This window comes from Alligator sinensis, unplaced genomic scaffold, assembly GCF_000455745.1.
Source record: "Alligator sinensis unplaced genomic scaffold, ASM45574v1 scaffold13_1, whole genome shotgun sequence".
NCBI lineage: Eukaryota > Metazoa > Chordata > Crocodylia > Alligatoridae > Alligator > Alligator sinensis.
Window position 1 is genome coordinate 1,165,763 of NW_005841909.1, and position 23,673 is coordinate 1,189,435.

At 43.9% G+C, this 23,673-nt stretch overlaps 1 protein-coding gene across 12 annotated transcripts in view; it reads right to left on the bottom strand.

The window, feature by feature from the left end:
- Positions 1 to 49: 49 nt before the first annotated feature.
- Positions 50 to 23,673, bottom strand: part of KTN1 (kinectin 1) — a 99,365-nt gene continuing 75,741 nt past the window's right edge. For 5 of the 12 annotated variants that reach the window (XM_025197923.1, XM_025197926.1, XM_025197927.1 and 2 more), the window contains 10 exons: positions 22,667 to 22,756; positions 21,488 to 21,568; positions 16,212 to 16,301; positions 16,025 to 16,117; positions 14,534 to 14,593; positions 13,768 to 13,851; positions 10,824 to 10,907; positions 7,933 to 8,025; positions 2,378 to 2,497; positions 50 to 546 (listed from right to left, as the gene is read on the bottom strand). In XM_025197923.1, coding sequence (XP_025053708.1) covers positions 517 to 546; positions 2,378 to 2,497; positions 7,933 to 8,025; positions 10,824 to 10,907; positions 13,768 to 13,851; positions 14,534 to 14,593; positions 16,025 to 16,117; positions 16,212 to 16,301; positions 21,488 to 21,568; positions 22,667 to 22,756 — 825 coding nt within the window. In that variant the 3' untranslated portion in view covers positions 50 to 516. Of the gene's footprint in view, positions 547 to 2,373; positions 2,498 to 7,932; positions 8,026 to 10,823; positions 10,908 to 13,495; positions 13,580 to 13,767; positions 13,852 to 14,533; positions 14,594 to 15,797; positions 15,874 to 16,024; positions 16,118 to 16,211; positions 16,302 to 21,487; positions 21,569 to 22,666; positions 22,757 to 23,673 lie in introns of those variants that run through there. The other 7 variants (XM_025197920.1, XM_025197922.1, XM_014517432.2 and 4 more) reach the window with 4 other exon arrangements.

Genomic DNA, 23,673 nt, shown 5'->3' on the forward strand with positions numbered 1-23,673 from the left:
CTTGTGCTATTATCGCCATAACATTCAATAACAACATAAGAAGAAGTGCTCCTTGAATAATAAGCATCCCTTTATTTGCTGACACCATTACAAAAACTGATTACATTAGCAACCAAAAAAAAGGAGTGTTTACTTGAGGCTGAAGTCAGAGGCAGCTACTCCCAAAAATGTATCTAAGTAAAACAGTGTACAACACCAGTATTAAAATGTTATAGTTCATTGTTGCCTTTTACCACGCTGGATTCTTTTCTGAACAAGTTTTATTGAGCAAAATAAGATAAAAGATTACATGTTTACTGTATCTCCAGGAATGTAAAGGTCTAATTATCCAAACGATTTTTATTATAAAACTAAACTCTGGAGGTGTCTACAGAGTTTTCTTCTTCTTTAAATCAGTAGTCTAACAAGGATTAGAAAAGACAAAACTCTGTTCAGTGTCTCTGACGAAGTAGAAAGGGTGAAAACATAAATAAGGCTTTAATTTGGCAAAATATAATACAATGCCTTCTGCTATCCTCAAATTAACAGTTCTCCCGGGACTTCAGTCTGCAAGAGAAACACAAAAAGCCATTTAAGCCAAGAAGCTGGTGGAGAGTAGCGAGTCATAGACATTTCACACAGAGCAAATGCTTTAGGTCAGTGGGGCTCAACCTTTCATCTCTACAGGTCGGATGAGGGGGCCAGGGCCAGTCTGTGGGTGCGATCCAGCTGCAGAGAGACCCCATGTGCCTAGATCTGGCCAGAGAATGACACCATCCACTGGCCTGACCAAGCATATGTGTGCTCTAGCACGTAGGACCATATCAACAGCCCACAAGGGTCCAGAAATCTGGCAAAAGGGGTGCAGTGATTAATGCTGTCATCACTCCCCCACTGCCAAATGTCCAGACCTGTGGAGAGACCTGCTGGCTGAATTGACATGGCTCTGCAGGCTGGATCTCGCCTCTGAGCCAGACGTTGAGTACCACTGCTTAGCTGAACAGGGCACCCCAAAACACCCAGGCAAGCAGTCAACTCCATGGTGCACGTGACTGGGTAAGGGCTGCCAACTGTTAATGGCTGGAAGGGTGTTAAGAACAATGACTGCCATCATCATGCTTGGGTAACAAGGGGCAGTTTAAAGACAAAGCAACAGGGAACATGAGCATTTCTGGCCCCTCGGAAGATTGGCACCAGTGAAACAGCAGCTAAGAGGAGGAAGAGGCAGTCACATAGTCTGGATACAAGAAGGGAGCCACAGACATCACCTCCCTGTGCTACCAGCTGTTCGTGAACAATGCATTGTAATGTGGAGCTGACGCCTACAGAAGGCCTAAACCCATGTTTAACCCACCAACAGCTCTTCCCACTCAGCCTGCTGGTTTCACAGGCCTCTGCCTCAAGAGCTCTCGAGATCTCAGGTTGGGTACGGTCTGCAAAAAAAGATTTCAACCCCTCAGCTAAAGGGTGGAGCCAGCTGACTTAAGCCATTTGGCAAATTAGACTCTACAAGGTCAATTATTGATGGACCACAATATTTTAATGTGAAGCTGACTTTAAAAAAAGAAGGCCACTCAAAACAGGCAAGAACGCATGTCCCTAATCAGGGTGGATCTGGGATTTTCCAGAGTGGGGTGCAGGAACAGCAACCCGTAGTGCAGGGGTGGCAGCACCCCCTGCTCCCAGACTCTTCCGCCCCCACCAATGTGGGCAGGAACAGCTCTGGCACTTCTGCGGGGTAAGCAACAGCAGCAGATGGAGAGGAGAGGGAGAAGAGGGAGGGAAGGGGATGTTCACCTCCTTTAGGGGCTTAAAGAAGTCCCCGGAGGCTCCCATGGTGCAGTCCAATCCAAAAGGAGTGTGCAGCTGCACCACTGCATCCCCGCTTCCCACAATCTGCCTGTCCATAGCGCCTCCAAATGAGACCTTAAGAGATTTGTATTATGGCAACTGCCGCAGCTCTCCCTGCACGCTCAGGGAACTCCTAGCAGTTGTGTCTGCCCCATTCATGTGAATGTGTAACTCTTCCCTAAAAACTGGCAAAGGGAAACATGGCACTGCCTCAGGTATAAGGGGAGTTATCCAGACCTAGAAGACTGTCACGTGGAAGAGACAAGAATGGAGATGAGCTGGGAAGTGCCAGAACAGAGGTATGAAGATCTGTAACCAGAGTACAAGCCCTTGGGCTCAGCTGAAGGAACAGAGAAATGGGAGATTAGTGCAGGCTGAATGGATGGAGGAGGAGGAGGCCTGATTGAGTTCGTATGTGAAATATTAAATTTACCAGACTCCTGACTGGTTAGAACCAAATGGGATTCCCACTGATGTGTCAAGTCGGAGGATGCTGACATCAGACAGCAACCCATCACTTACAGCTAAGACACCATTTCATACCTACTAGCTGATAGTGTTCTCTTCCCTTGGAGAGCATTTGGCTTACTGACACTAGCAGTTTCTTGAGATGGCCTATTTCCTGGTTAAGATTTGTTGCCACATTCAATCTTTTATCCATCCGTTCCTGAAAGGGAAAAAGGGGAGGAAAAAACAGCTGTCATCAAAAGCTCACTTACAATTTAAATACTGAGAAAGTCAGGAACCAAACAGAATCATAGAAAATGAGGGCTGGAAGGGAACTCTGGAGGTTCACATCTAGTCCAACCCCCTGCTCAAAGCAGGACCATGCCCAACTAGATCATCCCATCTTAAAAATCTTCAGTCCACAGCCTCTCTGGGTAACCTGTTTCAGTGTTTCACTACCATCCCAGTGAGAAAATTCTTCCTAATATCAACTCTAAACTTCCCTTGCTGCAACTTGAGACAGTTGCTCCTTGTTCTTTCATCTGCCACCACTGAGAACAGTCCAGCTCCATCCTCTTTTGAACCCTCCTTCGGGTAGTCGAAGGCTGCTATTAAATCCCCCTGTCCTCTCTAGACTAAATAAGCCCAGTTCCCTTAGCCTCTCCTCATAAGACATGTCCCCCAGCCCCCTCGCCATTTTTGTTGCCCTCCACTGGAAACTTTCCAATGTGTTCACATCCTTTCTGTAGCGAGAGTCCAAAACTGGACACAGGACTCTAGATGTGGCCTCCCCAGTGCTGAATAGAGGGGGAATAATCACTTCCCTTGACCTGCTGGTAACACTCCTACCAATGCAGCCCAGGATGCCGTTAGCCTTCTTGGCAACAAGGGAACTGTTGGCTCTTACTCAGCTTATTGTCCACCATAAGCCCTAGGTCCTTTTCTGCAGAGCTGTTGCAATATAAATGCAATCTTGCATATGTGCATCAGTATTGTGAAACTGTTATAGCCACAGGGGTATTTCCACACTTGAAAATAAAAGGCCCGTCCTGTTCAGAGTGCATGTGCACATGTAATTCTGCAGAGCCTCTCACAAAATGCCATCGGTCAAAGAGCTCCACTTCCCCTGTGGTTTTCCCCACTGATTTCAGGCTTTGCATTTGCAGGATGATAACCAGAGTTACCAGGCAGGACCCAACAGCACCAGCTTTGTGCTATATCACCTACAGACCTGGCTAGAAAAAAAATAAATCTGATTGGATGATGAGCCCAATTTGGCGCACGGAGCCCAGAAATGGGCATGCGTAAGAGAGACTTAAATGATCTAACATCGCTGGAACAGCAGGGCTGCTGGGCTGTCTGCGAAGGAGACTGTTCAGCCTAGATCTGGATTTGTCTAAGGGCCTTGCTGGGAGCCTGGAAGAGTTGCGAATGCGCGAGATCTGATGGACATACAGCTACTGGACATAAAAGCTTGAGTGGAAAGAGCAAGAGAAAATGGCAATCTATTTTGCATTAGATTTGCTGTCACTCTGCCATGCTCAAAACAAACAAGCCAACAATTTATCCTGTGAACAGCTCTGCTGCCCGCCCTGTGGATTCCTGTCAATCACAGTCCTGAGCCTGAGTGCACTCCAGCTCTTCTACCCTGGAGAGGGCCCAGGCTCATGGTACCATGCACAAAGAAAAATGCTGGGCAAGTTTCAGCATTGCAAACCCCACCAGCAGGAGACAGCACTTGGGTTCTGGCCCAGAGCATCTGCATACTTCTATGTTGGCTGGCTGCTCTCTCTTTCCCCCAGTCCCCTAGGCATCTTGGGTTTCCTGATGCAAACCCTGGTAGAATCCTTGAGACTGCCTGCCCGCCCTGCCTGGTTCATTCACTTTGTGATGCGCCACCATTAACATTTATGGATAACAAGGTGAGAACAGAGGTTGGATACAGGTGATTGGAAGAGGGGGCTATCAATATGAACAAGAGCCAGAAAAATGGTCGCTCTCTTAATGCAGTCCAAATAGTACTTCATATTTTGCCAAATTCATATTCTGGATTTCATTTCAAACTCCGTGTTTGGACTCTCCAGCGAGTAGGGAGGTACGGTCCTAGAATGACTCTGGAATCACGAATATTGAAAACACAACACATTGCAGAAGCCAAATCTGACTAAAGGAAAGCTAGACCCAAACATATCACCCATGTTCATGCTGCAAAGCTCATTTCTTTTCAGCTTTTAGGTGATTAGAAATCCCATCATACCAAAAAAAGGAAGTGTGGAGATGTTACTTCCTATTCACCTCAGACCCTTGCTACACATTACATTTAACCAGCTAATCACACCTTAAGTTGTAACCTGGTCACACATTAAAGCAATGAATGGCATCATAAAACAAGGAATAAGTGATAAAGTTATTCTACAAACACATGCGATAACTTTGTGGCTCTTTCCTACTGTGCTGTTAATTGAACATGTGGCCAGGTGAACCCCCACAGCTTCGAACCACACCAGCTGAGGGAGGATGCAGGATCTTGCTACTTGCTGATGCAGGGGAAGCCCAGGATCAGAATCCCAGGCTCTCCCTGCACCAGCAATAAGGTCTGATGGGATCTGATGCTGGACCCCAAAATCACGCCTCTCCCTATGCATATGTAGCATGGCAGGAAGTGCAGTTGTGTGGATCCCACATCACACCCCATTGCACCTTTACCTGAATGTCTGGCAAGAGTCTCAGTGAAACCTGAGATTTGAATCAAAAGGAGGGAGCTTTCATTTACAAGGAGGCACTGTTGAGCATGTAGAGCCTTGCCTCTGTGTCTGCAGGGTAAGCTTAGTCAAAAGACTACCAGAGAAGTGCTTTATGGGTATGTTTTGAAAGCAGCATTATACTGCCTTGTGCCAAAAGAAAGAACTGACAGTTTCACCACTCAGTGGGAACAGTTACGTACTCTCCAAAATTTCACCCTGAAGTTTAGCACAAATTTGGACTGAGTTACTCTTAAGTTCCTGCTTAAAAAAATCTGATTGGAAACACCAGTCAGGCAGAAGGTAGGGCAGGGTGCTGCCTTTTAGCAACCAACTGGTTCAGAGAAGCATGAGCTTTCGTAGGCCAGTCTGCTTCATGAGATGCCACTGACAAAGCAGGCTCTTGCCTACCAAAGCTCATTCTTCTCTAAACGTTAGTCAAAAGTCAGGCCGGGCAGGGTGGCACCTTTATAAACTAAGCTAACACACCAAACTACTTCTCCCAAAATAAGTGAGTAAAGGGCACTTCATCAAAACTTAGCTGCATAAATTATTATTAGCCATTATTAGCCATCACGGACACCGAATGGCTAATATGGGTTTGGGGAGAAGAGGGGCTATGTTTGCAAAGGTAAGTCAAGTGATCCTCAACCATTTTCTACATTGTAAAAGTCAATGGGAATTATCTTGAAGGTAGCCAGTATCACAGATTAGATCTAGAGGTGAACCTGATATACACCCAACTGCTTCACTTCACAATGCAGAGCCCATTTGGCAATGTGGCATTTCACAATTCTAATCCCTAACCCCTAATGTATTTGACTGCCACTGTGCTTTGAAATGTGTTCAGCATTTAGCTAGGAAAGCAATCAGATACTGACAGCTCCACTTTTAAAATGCCCAACCTAACCCATACTTCGCCTTCAGCAAGACGTCTTTGGAGACAAGCTACAGCCCTAACACAGCAAGTCTGAGGGTACCGTGGTGCAACCGCCGTCCGTCATATCTTCGATCACTGATCGTAATTCAGAAGGGTGCAGCGAGGGATTCTGTGCTGCTGCTGGAGCTACTGCCACTATGCAGACCAACCACACACTTCCTGACTCCATCCAGGCCCTGCACATCTGAAGTTTCCACCAGTGGGCTCCTGTGCACCCCCTTCGGCAAATGCTAGGATGTGCACGAGAAGAGTGTTGAAAAAAAGCCATGAAGGACAGGCGAGAAGCCACCAGGGTCATGAAAGAGGAGCCTACTGGCCAGTGGGCCTGTGCCCAGAGGACAAGAAACTGTTAAGCTCCCAACCTGACAGCCTGAATCTTGAGCTCAGGCTTTAGAGGTCCCATTTCAATCCCTGGTGGCAAGCCAAGAGGAAGGACACCCTAAATGCAGAGCAAGGGGCTGGAAGAAATTAGTCCCCATGACAGTGCTAGCCTAGGCAGGGAACTACAGCAAGGCTGATCGGGGCTGTATTGCCATCGCTCCATCTGCCGACAGGACAGGGTAATGCATGGACTTTGGCAAACTTCATAAAAGAAACATTGCCTCACTGAAATCAATAGCCTTGTGGGACCACGCGTCTTGGCTCAGGAGGATACAGCTTACAATGCAACATTCAGCCAGTGTTCAAAATCTACTGCTCTGTAGACAAGCCACTTCATTTTTCCTAATAGCTGCAAAACAAAGCTTCTTCTACACTACTCCCTTCAGGGACTCTGCAGCAGCAAAAAGGAGTCAATAAAAGTGGCTTCGTAAACCGAAAGGACCAAATAGAAAGGACTTGGTCTGCTAGCCACTGCGATCTCCACCCGCGAGTACTGGATTTCTTCTGCCCTTCTAGTCGGGGAAAAAAAAAAAAGAATCAGGTCTTGGGACAATGAGGTTCCCACTGACACCACTTCGCTGCTGAGCACTGGAAGGCTGGAACAAATGCCTCCTAACAGGATGCCTGCTTTCAAGAAACGGCTGCCTCACTTGCATGGAAATGATGCTCTCCAAAGATGGGCAAGTTCTGGCAGATGACTCCATATCTTAACTGTTCGTCAAACAGATGTCATGATCTGTGAGGCCTGTGGGGCACAAATACCAAAGCTGGGCATGCCAATTGGGATTTCCAGACACTCAGTTTGCTATCTGTGGTTTATGGCTGGCACCCAAGATATTAAAAAAAAAAACAACACTGGACCAACCTTAAAAACACAGTTTGGAAGAGGCCATCCAGTTCCATACTCTATAGCTGCAGAAATACCAGAGCTATAACCTTCCAACATACAGCTGTCATGAAGAGCTGGATCTCAAAAATCCTACACCCAGGAAAGTTGTCAACCCGCAACTCCAAGTGATTCTTAGGTTTGCCACCAACTGCAAAGCAAATGAATGAGATTCTGCTTCTGGCACAGGTCAGGGTCACTATGCTCCCTGTGGGGCATCAGCATTTTAAGCAGAACTAAGGCGCTTTTCTCTTGTCTAAATGGTGGCAATGCTTCTCGCTGGAAGTTGCACAGATTAAGGAGGCCCTGACTGTAAAGGTAAGCATGTGCACTGCAAGAGACAGGAGAAGGCGACAATCTTTCACTGCAATTAGGCACTAAAGTGAGTACCAGCTAAATGCCTAATATTTTACGCTTGTTTAGTCATAAGTAATGTTTTTTAGTGCCCCCCTCCTGCCCACAACCAAAAGGTCAAACCACTTTTAAGTCCACTGAGAAAGGCAGATCAGAGCTGTCGAAGACCCCTCAGGACAATTCAAGGATGAGGCATTTCTGGGTTTCTTTTCTTCTCTGTTGGAAAAATCTCTTGGCCTGGTTTCAGTGGCAGTGAAATATTTTTGTTTCTTTACCTCCAAGTAACAAGCTCAGCCCACACTCTGCATAAGATTCGCACTGCCCCTGGAGAGGGGCTCCAAGAAAACACTCACTGGCTCGGAGCAAACATCGCTGTTCTCAATAACGTTGGCGTCCCCCGCAGCTTTTCCGAATTCTCGCTCAAGAGATGCCAGCGACTCCTGGGCCTGCAGGGGGGAAAGGGGGAAGAAACGGAGGAGGCAGCAATTAACAAAGGCTGAAAAACAAACCACCTGTCTATCCGCAAGTGCACGGCACACAGGAAATGAGTCTTCAGGAGGAAAACCGTGTTATGCCAGATTCACTCAGGGGACTAACACTTCTGTTAAGATTGACAGGTCTTCTCACACGCTGGCACTTGCTACATCAGACAGCCGGTGGTTGAAAGCTATTCTAGGGGGAGATTTTAAGAGTCTTTTGTCAATATATTAGGTAAAAATTCGACAGCACGGATTTTCATGTGAAAGAGCAACTCTGACAAGCAGCTGAGAGCCAGTTCACGTGTCAGCTGTCAACACTGTACATCCAGATAGGATGGCACAGCTTGATTGGTGCTGATGTGCTATTCAAGCACGCATTCTGTACATCACTCTTAACGCGCCATTGTACATTCTGCCATCGCGGTCCAGAAAAAAATAATTAATTAAATGCAACTGCAGTGACCCTGCGTTCATCCCCCTGCCCCTGGAGAGCAAGGCTCCTGCAGGCATTTGCCCTGCTCAGCCTCAGGTCTGTCCTGCCACAGGCCCCAGCCCTGGCTCATGCCTTCAGCTACTGCCTCAGCTCCTGCTCTGTCTCATCTCTAACAGAAATCCTATGACCAGACACACATCCTTCACTCTGAAACCCTCCTTTCTGCTGTCTTGCTAGCTGGGCAGTTCTGCTTCTCCAACCAAGTTGAATACCAGATGTGCAATTCCAGACACTGTTTTACCATCAGTTACTCAAAATCCTCCTTTCCACCACCACCACTTCTCCCAGGGTTTTGCCAATTCCTTCTCCCTACAAGACGCACATTTTTCCAACCCCTCCACATGCCACAGTGATACTTTCTCATTCTCAAACAAACAAAAAACACCGTACAAATCTTTCCTCTACCACCATCATATCTTCACGTAGGCCCGTAACTTGGATATCATCTTTGCCTCAGGCCTCTCCTCTTGATCCTCACTCTTAGGCTTGGTCTAAGCCTTGATGATTCATTCTGCACAGCATGGCACCTCCAAGGTTGGCTTTTTCTATCCAGCCACACAGCTAAACATCATGTCTGGTCTCATCAGTGCACCTCTATTTACTGCAATATCCTTCCCTGTGGCCTCAAAATCCATTTCTCCAGTCTTGCCCCAGCAATATCCCTTCAGAAGCGTGCTGCCCGGGTAAATTGTCTTGCCCACTGCTTGGGCCATGTCATCTCACCGCTAGCTCCTCCACCTCTGCTACACACACGCGCTACTTGGCCTTCACTTCCTCAACTCTCTATGGTCAACTCCCCCTTAATCACCTCATTCATTACTGATGTTGGCTCCCATCTCCATCCCTACAACCCCTTATACTAAGAGGAGCTCTCTATAAATATCCCCAAAGTCACTTGATTGTCCCTACACCACACTTTGCCACAATGCCTAAAAGCCTTTAATGACAGGTAGGCTATTGGAGCACCAAGACACATGCCCTTCCTGTACACCAACACTGTCTTACATTTGAACTGCATCTCCACCCAAGTCTGTCCATACCTAGTTCGTCTGGTCTTACACTGATTGCTATATTCTTTGGGGCAGGGTCAGTCTTTCAGTTCTGTGTTTGGAGAGCAAGAAGCCCAGAAGGGTCTCGTGAACAATGTTAAAAGTTCCCTAAAGGAAGGTGGGGCCACATGCAGAACGTGATAGATACCTTCCCAGGTTTCACATGCTAGACTCAGAAAAGAGGAGTATGTTATATCCCTGTGAACATGGGAAATTAGGGCCAGACTCTGCCCAACATGAACATGCCTAGGCTTCTGCGCTGCTCCAGAAGCAAAGGAGAGCATGGAAGTTGCGGCTCCCCAAGCTGCACAAAGGCAGCCAGCCAACTTCAGCACTATGTTTCATTCCTAGCAGAATGGGGTGTCAGGAGTCTTGCTGGTGTGATGCTCCTTTATTCCCAGGCCTGTGCAACAACCTGGGCAGAGCAGTTACAAGCCAACAGGATGTAACAGCAATCAGCTGGCCTGCTCCACATTTGGGTAGCCGGCAAGGTAGTGGTGCAACCCTGCAGACTAACTGACAGAGAGCTACTCTAGGCTTCCTCTTATCCAGATGCCCTCAGCAAGCTCTTTCATACGTAAGCACCAGTCCCTTCTGGTGAGGTCAATTTATAAATCAGTTCTTAGCCCCAGGTCCTCTTGCACCTTATGTTATCTCTGTTCAAAAAAATGCTGCAATAACTGCTGGTGAAGAATTACTGATGTCAGGCACCCATTTCTCAGGTCACTTTATCAAGGTTCTTCCAGCAAAGTACAGGGTGTTTGCATGCTGACCTCACGGTATTGGTGGATACTGTTAGTAGTTACTTACTGTGCATTGCTACAAACCTGAACCTATATGCCAAATACTGCATTATCCTTTCATACAAAAAGCAATATATGGGCCCATAATTACCATTTGCTTCTTAAGCATGAACTCTGATGAATGAGGCACATGATTTTAAGAGCAACCACTGAAGAAAAGTCGGTTTGTTGGCTTCTGTCTCAGTCCATTCTATTCCCAATTAAAGGGACTCTGTTCAAGTGTCCAATGTTCATGGCTATATCCAGTATCAATGACTGGAAGGCTGCACTAGGACTTAGGAGACCATGCCCCTGCTCTGTAGTCAGATCAGAGTTTTATAGCCTACCTCTCAGCCCAACAAACCTCCAGAACTCAGTATCTGGCTACATCAACATTTTTATAGTATTTGAATCTATAACCAGCCAACAAACTTCACTTACCTTGGGCAGGTCACCAGCCAGCTTCTGCCTCTCATTTTGATCAATTTTAAGTTTTGATAGTGTTTCACTTAACTGTGTTTTCAGCTGTAAAATAACAAGGAAAACAGAAAGATCCTTTTCAATTTGACATGCACCTCTCTGAGAATAATCCAGCATACCACCAGTCACACGAGGAGTAAGAGAACTAAACTACTGTTCACAGTGGATTAGTCAACATGTGTTAGGAGATTTACAAGGAAAGACCAAAAGAAGAGCTTCAATCGGTAAAGTTAAAAGCAAGGAATGAAAGATATAGAGACAGAGGCTAGAGCCAGCACGGCAACTGCAAGTGGTTTCAACTTGGAACTGCACTGCCAGGAAGAAAATAAACATCTACTTTATATAAAGCTTTCTGCTTGTATTCCTATTGCACTATTCACAAAAAAAGGTTGATGATGGACTTGATGCACAGCAAATGCTCAGTTTATATTGCCATCACATCCCTAGGCCAGAACAAACCACTGACTTCTCTACTGAAATGTCCTGTTTGATACAATTCAGACTGGCTTTTGGCATTTTAGCAAAGCAAAAGCTGGAAGCAGTTTGCTAACATCATGTTTAAGTGTTGAATCGCTACCAAGAAGCCTTTAAACTATTTGTTGTCTTTAGACAGCATCATTTGGAAAACAGGTATTTCAGTCTAGAAGGATTTTTTTGTGCTGGACTGCCCCAAAATACATTCACTAAAGTCAATCATAATAACTTTAAGTGTTTCTATTGCTGATATGCCAGCAATAGCAAAGAACTTCTGCAGCACCAATGGACTGATCTTCAAAATGGACAAATTAGCTAGAAGTCTTAAGTGTGGATGTTGCTGGATTCATGGCTGCTCAGTGTACCATGCTGTTCATTATTTTTGCTATCAGTATTTTTGGGAACCCACAGGTGATTAAAAAGAACAGGACTGCTCCATGTGCACAGTTCACGCTAAATCCATTCCTCCATATTGTATCGCTCTCAAATCACTTGAATTTATAAAGGTTGCCTGTCACAGCACCTGCATTAAACTGATTTCTTTCTGCTCATTAGAGAAGTAATGTTGGTCTGAGGGATGCTATGAAGTTTTATCTTCTTTCTCCTTTATATACTTTATGAATTACAGTATGTCATATTTTGAGATTTTACCACTTTCTCTTCCCCTGAATCTCCTGCCTTTTGCAAACCTATAAATTATTTCCAAAAACATAATAATATATAAGGAAGTAGCAAGTTTGCCACCTCATCACATAAAAAAGAAGTGGGGAGAGCAAAGTGATAAAAACCACATATAGCTTCAACCAGTGTAACACCACCTGATTGCAGGGGCTGCGTTGTCTAGGTAAGAGCTGGGATTTGTAACTGCTGGAGCTACAGACTGAAGGTTAGACGCTGTCACAAATACTTAAAAGGAGTTATAGGAGCAGCTTTGGTAGTTTCTGTCATAACGACGTATGTTTTTCTCAGAGCAAATGGTAACTCTTAAGACATACAATGCGTCTAATGTTTGAAGGAAACAGACATTTTCAACACGCCTCCAGTTTCAAGAGAGGTGGATGCAGATGGCGTGGTTCTTGCTAAGGAGGGTCTGAAGGAAAGTACAGTGTCCAGCTAACATAATGCAAACCTAACCCTATAGCAGGTTCAGTATGATGTCAATACCATCAGGTAAATCCTGGAAGGTTGACATGGGAATCAGATTGCTCCTTTGCTTTAAACAGTCATCTGAACTACTGATCTCAAGTAGGCTTGGTCACTTTAACCAAATAGTGTTCATCGGAGCAGGTTCATGCTACAGAATAATATAGTAGATGCACCTGGTTAGGACTGCTACGGTATTATGGTCCAGCCTTGTGCAGTTAGTGTTAGGTACATCTCCTGGCTACACTATATGAAGAGTGGGAGGAAGGAAAGCGCCTGCTGAAAGCTTCAGTTATTCCCAGAGCTTGAATACCCATCATCCTGTGAAGTAAATGGGTATTTAAACTGAATTAATCTCACTGGAAGACAAATCCTATGGAGCGACAGGTCTGGTCTGGGTTGATAAGACTCTGGTAAGAGTCAGTATTAGTTACTGGACAGGGTTTTGAACCAAAATACAATTTGCTGCTGGTCTGTATGCCACTACACAGAATGGCTCCTCTGCTAAATTTCAGAGCAGCACTAGTGGATGGGCGCTAGAAAATCTTATGCATGCATGCATATAATTCTCTTCTGTGTATTCATTAGTGTACTCTTAAACTAAAATAATGGAGGGTGCACTCCACTTTTATTCTGTGAGAGTGTATGGTGGTTGCGTTCCACATTTCCCAGAGCACAGTCCCCAAACTGAATTGGCCAAAAGGTGTTCCAGCTGAGCTAACAACATTACACTTGCAGCTACATTTGCCTGCATTACATGAAACACCGATTCTTAAAAAGTTTAAAGTATGGAAGTCTTAAGGCCCTTAGGAAAAAAAAAAGGAGTCTTAAGAACCAGGCATGCTAGCATTAGGAGCGGACACACAAATTGTAAAAGTCAGACTACATAAATGATTGCAATGGACAAAAATACCAAGCTGAAGAAGTTAGCAGAACAGACAGGATTTGGAATGAAGTCTCCACTTAACAGGTGTATTTGGAGCCTGGTTTGTGCCCAGTGGAGAAAAGCTTCTTACCAAATTTAACTCTTCATTCTGTCTTACTGCTTCAGAATATGAATCATCAAGTTTTTTCTGCAATTCAGTCAACAGATCTTTGAGCTGAAATGAAGTTTAGAGTTTTTAGGATTTGTCTCCTTATAATGCCCCTTTTTCTTCTGTTCAGTTATTAGAGTGTTCAGCTACCCTAAAGCCACAAGCATATAAACTCAACTCCAGCAAGTTTAATCATTTGCCAACTGATTCATTACCAAAGGAAAGCAAAAGGGACAGCTGTATCAGTGGTTTACCTCTCTGACTTCTGAAACATATGTAGATCGTTCTATTTCTGCCTTTTCTAGTTCACTTTCCAAATGTTCTCTCTCTCTTTTAAGCTAGAAATAGAAAAACTGGTATTAAACATCAGAAAATAGCAATGAAAGGAAGCTACTTAGGTTAACCACTAAATATAAAGTCGCTCTTATAAAATTCTCAAATCTTGCAGATGCACAGGACAGCTACTGTAGCTCCGCTTTACTTAAGACTAAGTTGATCTCTGAATACAAGAGTACAAATTCCCAAAACACAGATACACAAAAGTTCAGATCTTAAGATGAGATGTAGAAACTTAAGTAGGTCAGTGGTTGCAACATTTTCCAGTGGTGGGCCACAATGACCCAGCTTAGGTCTGAGGTTACCTGGCACTAGGACCTGGCTGCCACTGCTACTTCTCCCCACCACCCAGCCACTACCCCCAACCCTCCCAACGACCCAGTGGGCTATACGTTGCCAATCCCTGAGCTAGGTTGTTGAGTTTCAATAATGCCAAATTCAAGGCGTTTCACCAACTTGAGTAGATACTCAATACTTCTGGAAATCAGGCCACACATCTAGGAGCTTAAATTTAGTCCTAAAAGACTTGATGTATGTGTCTACTCTGGCCAATGTTGACCAAAAGGTTTCACCATTTAATCCACAATACAGAAAACTGTTCCATTCATGAGGAAGTTTCTGAAGGTTTCACATTTCACATCTCAAGCAGGAAAGCTTCAAAAGAGAGGAAATATTTCAACGTACATGTTCAACTTCTTTGATTTCTTCCTTTAATCTCTCTACCTCGTGCTCCAGAGAACGCATCTGCAGTTTCCAACAGAGATGAATACATAATTTTGGGTTATCAAAGACGCCACAGTAATTCAGTCTGAAATAAGACTCTTCATAAAGAGCACATTTTGTACAGCAGTCCAAGCTCTGGATATATGAAGGGTCTTCTCCAAAAAACATGCAATTGCCTCCCCTTCACAACGTGAAGAATTCTTTGCCAGAGATATTTAGGTCCCAGATAAACAATAATCATTAGGCAAGCTCTAAGGCAGTTCTCTGGTTTTCATACTAAAGCAACTGCCCTTCCTATTTGTTGAATAAGGAAGACAGTCTCCACTGATTAACTATAAATAGCTAAATCTGCTGGATTTAGCCATATTAAAAGACTATTACTGCAACAGATGGTAGAGCATCTATAGTTAAAGATCTGCCAGCCTCTTATAAGCCTCTCAAACAAGTAGGTTTATAATTCAGCTATACACACTTGCTTCAGGCCAATACCCAGGCAAACAAATTCTCAGACTAAAAGTAGTTTAGAAAGACTTTCTTTTGAAAAATTAGTTTGACCTATTTTGATTCTGAGGCAGGGAAGGAAATGTATAATGACTAAAGGCTTTTTTCCTGCTGCTTTGCTATCAATAGATCCTCTTCTTTAAATAACATTTTAAAAAAGTGGCTTGTAGGCAATTTCAACAGTAATTATAGTCCACATAATGGATTTTTAAGTACCTTTTGAAGAAGTTAAAAATGTAAGTGGAGACTCTACTGTAGCTAAATCTAAACACAGAACCTCTGCTCTATACACACTTATAGCTTATCCAAATTGACCATCTATACTTCCTTCAATCTTATGTTTGTCCAAAGTCAAAATCGGCTTTACTAGGTCCGAAGAATTCCTGTATGTATATTTGACATCTGGACTTTGTCAAATAGACTCCTCAATTTCCTTCCTAGTTCCTATGTAGCATGATACACTAATTGCCTCCCCAGAAATACCTGCATCTGAACGGTAGTTAGAAGGATGTTGCTATGTTACAGCTCTGCTTTGGAGTAAAAGCCAACAATAAAAATATTTTCTCACTGTGGTAGAAGTAAAACTGCCTGAAATCAAAGGATACTTAAGATTCCTTCACCCTCTAATGTCTTAGTTTAGGAGAAGTCTCCCTTCAAAAAATGAATTACTATAGTAGGTGTTACAATGCTTAAATTTAAGTTCTTGATGTTACAGTAAAGATACCTGATATTACATTGAACATCGATTGGCTTAACTTCACACCCCAGCAATGTCTATGCAGTTCCCTAACAAAGAAAGGCTGAAAAATATTCTAGCATTAGTCTAAGCAGCAAAAAACAAAAACAAAAAAGAGACAAAAAAACAAAAACAAAAAAAAAACACCCCAAACCCAGCACCCTCTATTTCCAAAAGAAATGAAAAAGAGTTCCAAGAAAGCTCTTTAGAAATACCTGTCTAAGTTCCTTCTGCAAATCTTCAATTTTTACTTTCCATTTGCTCTCTTCCTCTTCCACACTCCTTTGTAGCCTTTGTAAGATCCCCTCCTAATACAAGAATTTTAGTTATTTTGCTAACTGTAGGAAAAACACAAGACAGACAGTCTGCAGCATCACTGGATGGAGTGACAAAGTTCCCTACCGTCTCAGCCAGGACTGCTTTATACTTCTCGCACTCCAACTGCAGCATTATATGCATCTCCTCCGCTTCTTTCAGCTTCTGCTCCATAACCTGAAATGGATCCCATAGAGGTTACATCTCACTTGAGAAGTTCATGATGTAAGACTTATGGTTACATTATGCTACATAATGGAACATAAACATTTTACAGGACTTCCTTTTCTATGCTTTCTTTTCCATGTTGTTAGAAATGACCACGGAGAACATTCAACTAAAGGGTCTTCCTATCCAATCTTAATCATTATGTAAGTCTACATCATAGTGCTACAGGAAACAGGTGACAAGTCACATAAACAACATCCCATTAGATCTGTATTACTGGAGTAATACACTGTCTTGTCTGGGAATGCCACATTTCACATATGAAGAAAAACTGCTTGTAGAAACACATTGGTACACACGGTGGAGACATTTAGGGCAGTGGCATAAGAACAGTAAAGATGTCCAAATTGATGGTAAGAATGGGAGCGATTTACTCCAACAGGGTATACAGTAGATGCTGTATTTCGGTGTATAACTAGTAGCAGGATTCAATGGCAACAATCTTCCAGGAAGAGTACAGGGGCTGGGACCACTGGACACCTACCTTCCAATAACCACGGTTCTTGAGAATTTATTCATATAGATTCCACTCTTGGTGCCTGGGCATGCATTATTGGATTCTTTTGGCCTACAGTATCCCCCAGGGCTACTCTTGCACACCAGATGTCCACAACCCCCTCCCAGCCCAAAGGTATAAATGGGCTGAAGGCATCTAACCACCTTTCAGCTCATTTGCCAATACAAAATCTGAGATGAGCAGGGTTCTGTAGGAGTGAGGTTGCAAGTTACAGAATCCACGTAGACAACACACATCAAAACGCACATACAATTACAGCAGGGTAATTAACTGGTTTCTCTTCCAAATTCAGCTCTTCCAGATTCAGCTTTCTGAAGTTGACAAGCACTTGTCTATTTTCCTAGAGATGGGATAGAGCATCAACAGAACAGCCCTACCAAAACAGGCACCTGACCTGGAAATTTCTGAAAGGTGGAAGCTAAAATATCCCTATTCCTGCCCTCCAAGCTTCAGAGATGGGGACATTCTTCAAACAGGTAGCAGATGCTGCTTGAGCTCAAACATGGGTAGGTGGATCAAACCTGGCTGACTCTTAACACGTCCTTATGCAGCTAGAGACGAGCTTGCCTCCCACGACAAAAGAGACTGTTCCTTAACGAGGAGTGAAGATGATGAATAATCTGTGCGTTTCTGGTGATTTTGTCCAGCTAACTTAAAAAGAAAGGAGTTCCCTTATAACATCAACTGTGCAAAAAAAAAAATCACTGCCTCTCAAAAATCCAAGTAAGGCTTTGGCAAGAAATTAGGGCAACGAATAGCCTAATTCATACAGAACTCGCACATCCGCGGGTTGTCTTCAGATACGCATGGTAGAGAGCAGGTCGCTAAGAGGGCAACCTATCAATCCTGCTAATGCTATACTGAGGTCCCAAGTAGAAAGGGGCCTAAAGCTGGGGGGAAAATAACCCAGCAAAACAATACCAAAGGTCTATACAAAACCTTACCATGGTAGGGCAGGCAAAAAAAAAAGTTCCCAGAACAACATAAGGATAGGGCCATTAGACAGAACCTTATGGAGGCAGTGGAAAGCCCAGGTGGCTGGGGGTGGGGAAGGGGGGAAGAGGAAGTAAATATCAGATATTGCTGAACTGGGTGATGTAAAATGATGAAGCCCATCACAAAACCCCCAGGAATCTTTTTGTATGTAGCTCTGCAAGTCAGTCAGGTTCAGAATGTCCTGCTTTGGAGCGGTGCTCTGAATGACAGATAGGGCTGTTCTGGGAGGCTGTCAGATAGCGCAGGTGGTGATGGGGCTATGCTGACCGAGTCATCAGATGCCAGTACTCAAACTGCCTGTCATGTGCTGGGACTGTCAACTAGTTGTCCTGGTCCTGTACCTGTTTCTTCAGCATACTTTGTATCATGGGGATCTGTAGTCCTGGGGCATCAGTCCTAGTGTCTCAGGGATGAGAAAGGCACTTGGCAGGGAGCATCTGGAACAAACATGCAGCACTTGCCCTTCTGGTTTCTGACAAGCAGAGCTGTTCCCTGGACTCCCCACAGCAAGAGATGTTCTGTACACCCGAGTCTGATGATCCATTTGTAGTTGTTTGAGAACTGCCCACTGAGTTGACCTGCCAACATGTTCAGAAGCCCAGGAAGGTGAAGTGCCAGTCATGCAATGTGCCTCCAAAGCAGAACAGCCTGACAGAGCAGAGCTGACTTGGCACCTCCTTGTCTGTTGACTGTAACACAAGTACAGCTGATCCCCTGGGGCAGGGAGATGGATCTGGTGACCTCTGGAGCACCCTTACAGCCTTATTCTCCAGGACTCTGTAACATTGGTATGAGGCTGTCCATCAGTACTGGTTTTGTAGATCCCCAAAGTAAGAATGCTTGTGGGTACAGGATAGGTGGCTCTGAACTGTAGGATGTTTATATGATGTCAAACTGACAAAGGGGACCCACAGACCCTGGCAGTGAAGGCAGTAATAGTATGAGGCTCCTGAGCAACATGTGTCCCCAGAGCTTGGGCAAGAAAAGTGACCCTCTCTGAAGTTCCTTTTACCAGTTTAACAAGGAGGTGACTTGCAGAACTGAAACTGCTGTGCATCTGCTGGGTACGTATGCAGATTTCAGCCATCCAGGTAAAGGCACTTAGGTGAAATCCATAAGCCCACATGTCCCAAATGCTGGAGACACATTTTCACTGATAGTCTTGGAAGAGCAAGTTGATAAGCCCTACTACTGTCTGGGCTCTTCCCAGTGGACGATTAGCTAAGCTCTCACTGACTGGAGTCTACCAATACTCCTCTGAACTCCATTCTCAGAGCTGGAGGCAAAGGGGAGTTTTTGTTGACTTTAAGGCTGATTGAGACAAACAGCTTTATGCTTGCTTAAGCCGAGTTGTTCGCCTTCTGGGTCAGCCCACCTTAGAGAATTATAGGTAAGTAGGTCTACAAGGGATCTCTGGGGGTCATCTAGTCCAGCCCCCTGCTCAAGGCAGGATCCTCCCTATTCAAATCATCCCATACAATTCCTTGTCTAATCTGCCCCTAAAACAACACGCATCAACCCTTTTGCACAGCTACGAGGCATATGGCCCCAAAACATCAAAAGCAATTGATGTATGGGTGCACCTGGACTCATTGCTCTTGCTGATCAACTATTGTTACTACTGAATACTCACTGAACACACTTGGTGCTGTGGAGAAGCTGAACACTGTGGTCCCAAAACTTTAGTGGGATTCAGTTAAAAGGAAGCCAAGCTATTCCATGTGGGTCAGATGGCTGAATATATTAAATAGGTGGCTCATAGGCTGAAAGCTTTGAATCAGTCTTGAGGATTTAAAGAGGGAATGATGGTTCCCATCATCACCATGAACTTGATGTAGGGGATGAAGATGCTGAAACAAGGTTCAGGACTTCTCTTTCTAAGTCTCCTTAGAAAGATCCCTAACAATGGAGGGGGACTGGAACTGAATAGGAGACCCCTTACCACTTGATCACAATTTCCAGAACCCACCATTTTATTTGGCAAATAAACTGTTGCCAAAAAGGGATGAAAGAGCAGGATAAGCCGAGTCCTCTGGCAGTTCTGCTAGGCTCTCATCAATGGCATTAGATCTCTGGTCTGGTGAAGCCAGAAAGTCTGAGGTAAGAAATGATTTTCTAACATCTTCCACAGCTGTGTGATTGATGGCAGCCTGAAGAACAGCTGCTGGCATGACAGCTTCTTCCTTGAGACTGGAACACAAAGGCCCCAGAGGACAAAATCCCACCATGAGTCTTTAGAAATGAAGGGCCTCAACTGTTCTAGTTTTGAGAAGTTCACTGCTTCCAAAAAGGAAGACTTCAACTGATGTTAAACCACCCCAGGAGCTTAAGCCACTACAGCCTCCTTCTAATTCTAATAAGAACCTTTCATTTCTTTGCTTGGGGCCCAGTCACTCTTGTCATCTGGTTTTAACACAGGCAAGATGAATGTATGTTTTTGTCTGCCCCAAAAGTCATAGGGAACCTCCTTAGCACAGCAACAAGTCCATGAGAAACAGCATGAATGTCAGAAGTACTCAAGGGGTCTATCCAAGACCTCTGTTTCTTTAGAAGTCCTTGATTTTTTACTGATGCAGATATAAAGCAACTCACTGCCTCATCCAGGAAGCATGGGGAGATGGCAGCAGAGGTCAGTTCATCTTGCAGCTGGTGCACTGCCTCACTAGTATCTTCTTGCCTCTCCCATAGCTGAAGCTAACTCATCCCAAACAAGTATGCTGGCTCAATCCATCTTCAGAGAGAGCATCAAGTGAACTGGTACTGCAGAAGTAATCTATACCAAGGGGAAGGTAGCATGGTTCCAACCACTCTTTGTGCCTGAATAGTCAGTTTTAGTGAATGGTGCGTGTGCCACCTTGGAGGATGTGGTAGGTCTCCAGGCTTTTGGTCCTTGGAAGACTGAGGCTGAAATAGTTCACACTATTCTTGTCTCAAATGGTCAGACACTGGAGACAAGCCTACAGCTTGACTCATGCTTACAGCAGCGCTCCTTTCTGGCCCAGTACAGCACATCTGTGCAGAGGTATGTTCCTATTCACGTACAGCTAAGTAGAAGGGACCCAGGGGCTGCTACCAAGTTGAAAGCTGCCATGACACTAACAAATGAAGAGCAACCAGATGGCTGAAGCTGGGGTGCAAGTCTTCCTCTCAGTGTCTGAAGTGGTTTGCTCAAGGAGCAACAGCCTCAGGCAAGCTTCTACAGCTCTTAAAGCACACAAGAGTGATGAACAGATCACCACCCCAGGATGTGATCCCCTCCCCAAGGCATAGTAGACATTAGGAACTTCCGATATCATACTGGCAGGCATATCCCACAAGTGACAAGTCCCAGAGATTTAGCTTCTACCATGATGCTAGTAATGCCTGTACAGAGTGTTTGTTAAGACAGGGGCTGTTAATTACTCATCAGCAAAAAAGTCCTAATCAATACCAACACAGAGGACATCCAAACACTTATTCTCCACAGGATGCAAGGGGGAACTGAGAGACTGTTGAGGGTTTTCAGTTTTCACATACCCTATCATGAGACTTGAACCTCACAAGCACAAGCCAAGGAGTAATCCATAAGTTTAATACCAGAAAATACATCATGCACAGCAAGTCTGGCACAAACGATACTGACCTTAACCTCCTCTGACCCTGAAGACTCCCTCAAATATTCTCTTGCTGCCTTTTCAAACCTACGGATCCAGTCACTATGGCTCTGTTGGAGAAAAATGCATTTGGTTACAGACACCGACAATTTAACATCTTGATGAGCATTTCTTTAGGAACTTTTGTTTCCTAACTGCAGGATTGTGGGGTAGATTTTAAGAATATAAAGGTCTGAGTACTAATGTGCTAAACTCCAGTTTGAAATGAATTGCATACCTAGCACCATGGACTTAACCAAACACAACTGACTTCCAGTGAGTAACAGTTCAAGGAGATGAAGTACCACCCAAAAAAAGTTATGAGGACTGGGAACTAATAAAGCTTGACCTCAGCACTGAAATTTATCTATAACCACAGGGACATTGCAACGAGTATGCAAAGACCTGGAAATTACTGTGTTTTGAATATACTCGTACGCGTAAGTTGACTGTAAGTATAATTCAAATATTCTCTTGATGAGTTAGACCTAATCATTATACTTTAATTAAAAGTCAGAATTAAGTAGTCTTCAATTGTTTAGACAAAGTGTTTAAAACAGACTAAAGACTTCATGAACAAGATATAGTGCCATTCTCCAACCTTAATTTCTCTGATATGTTCTAAACATGTAGAGATTGACTCAAGGACAGTATATTACTCTTCCATACTTTTGAATATATTATGGAAAAAAAGCAATTGTTTTGTGCGCATTATAAACCGCTCTAGACAGAGCTTTTTAAAAGAAATAAACCTATTTACAAGGGCTGAATATGCTTAGCCTGCCTGGAAAAGTCAAGCCAATAATTATATTGAAACCTTTTGCCCATTACTACAGTAAAAAAGTGACCCACTGCACTAGACAGTAGATTAAGACACAATACCTGCCCTTAAAAGTTAACAACCTTGGTTAATGACAAAACATAACAGGGCAAATGGAATAGATGGAAGGGAGGAAGGATGAGGCACCAACAATAGATGGATTTTTAACATTAGTAGCTGTTTGTACCACCTGCCCGTCCACTACCAGCGGCCAGGAAGGCCACTACAACTGAATGTGCACCATGCAGCACATGTATTTCCACTGTAAGCTCTTTGAGGCAGGGAGTCTAGAGCAATGGGGTCCTCAGCCCATGATCAGGGCTCCAAGTAACACAGCTGAGCATCTTACCAAGCTGGAAGGAAGAGACACCTTCGGAAAGAGTTTCTGCAGCAATTCTCTGGTCTCCATCTCAGCTGCCTCCACGTACTGCTGCCTCTCCTAAATGGAGAGAAATGGCTCAGATGAAACTGGCACTACCTTTCACAGGCATGCCTGTATTTTTATAGGCCTACAACACTTCAGCTAACCCAGGGCTTCATTTCAGCCAAACAAAGATTCCATGATATGAACTACCAGCATTTCTCTGATGCTAAATTAGTTCAGAACTTGGCCTTCATATTACTTACCATATTCCTTCAAATATAAAATTGAGTGTGAGAAAATCTGGGTCAATTTGAGGGTAAAACACCCAAAAAATCTCTCTATAGAGTACGTAAGAGCCTTTAAATCTAATTAAAACCCAGAGCCATTTTTAGAAGAAATATTGAGCTTTAACAAGTTCATCATATTCAAAGGAATCTGGTATTCTTTTGTCATCAAAGTTCACCTCCAACCTAAAGCATTCCTGAGGAAATTTTATACCATCACTCAGTTATCCTATTACAGCAAAGATCATGCTACGTGGAGTAAATGCATTCACAGATTACATTCTCAAATCAGTGACAAATTAAGTGATATCTAAAACAGTTAATAAAAATGTCAACTGAATACTGAATCAATATTGGTTGCGATCACATTTTACTTTAACGTCTCTACACGTTATACTTCCCACAGACCCTCTAACTTAGGACTAAAGCCAAAAAAAGGAAACTTTGTGTTAATGCACATTTGAACCACGCCAAGAAAGCACGATTGTCTCTTTTTTAATGATCACTTCACAGCACTTGCCAGGGAGACCCTTATGCCATCCTTCCAAGAGCCCCAGATGAAATGGAAAATAATTATTAGAGCTGTGTGAGGTTTTGGGGGGTTTCTTAGGCATCGCTCAGCAAATTTACACACATAGGAAGCAGCTGATGGACACCACACAGTTAGTTACTATGGGGCATGTTTTAAAAAAAAAAAAAAAAAAAAAA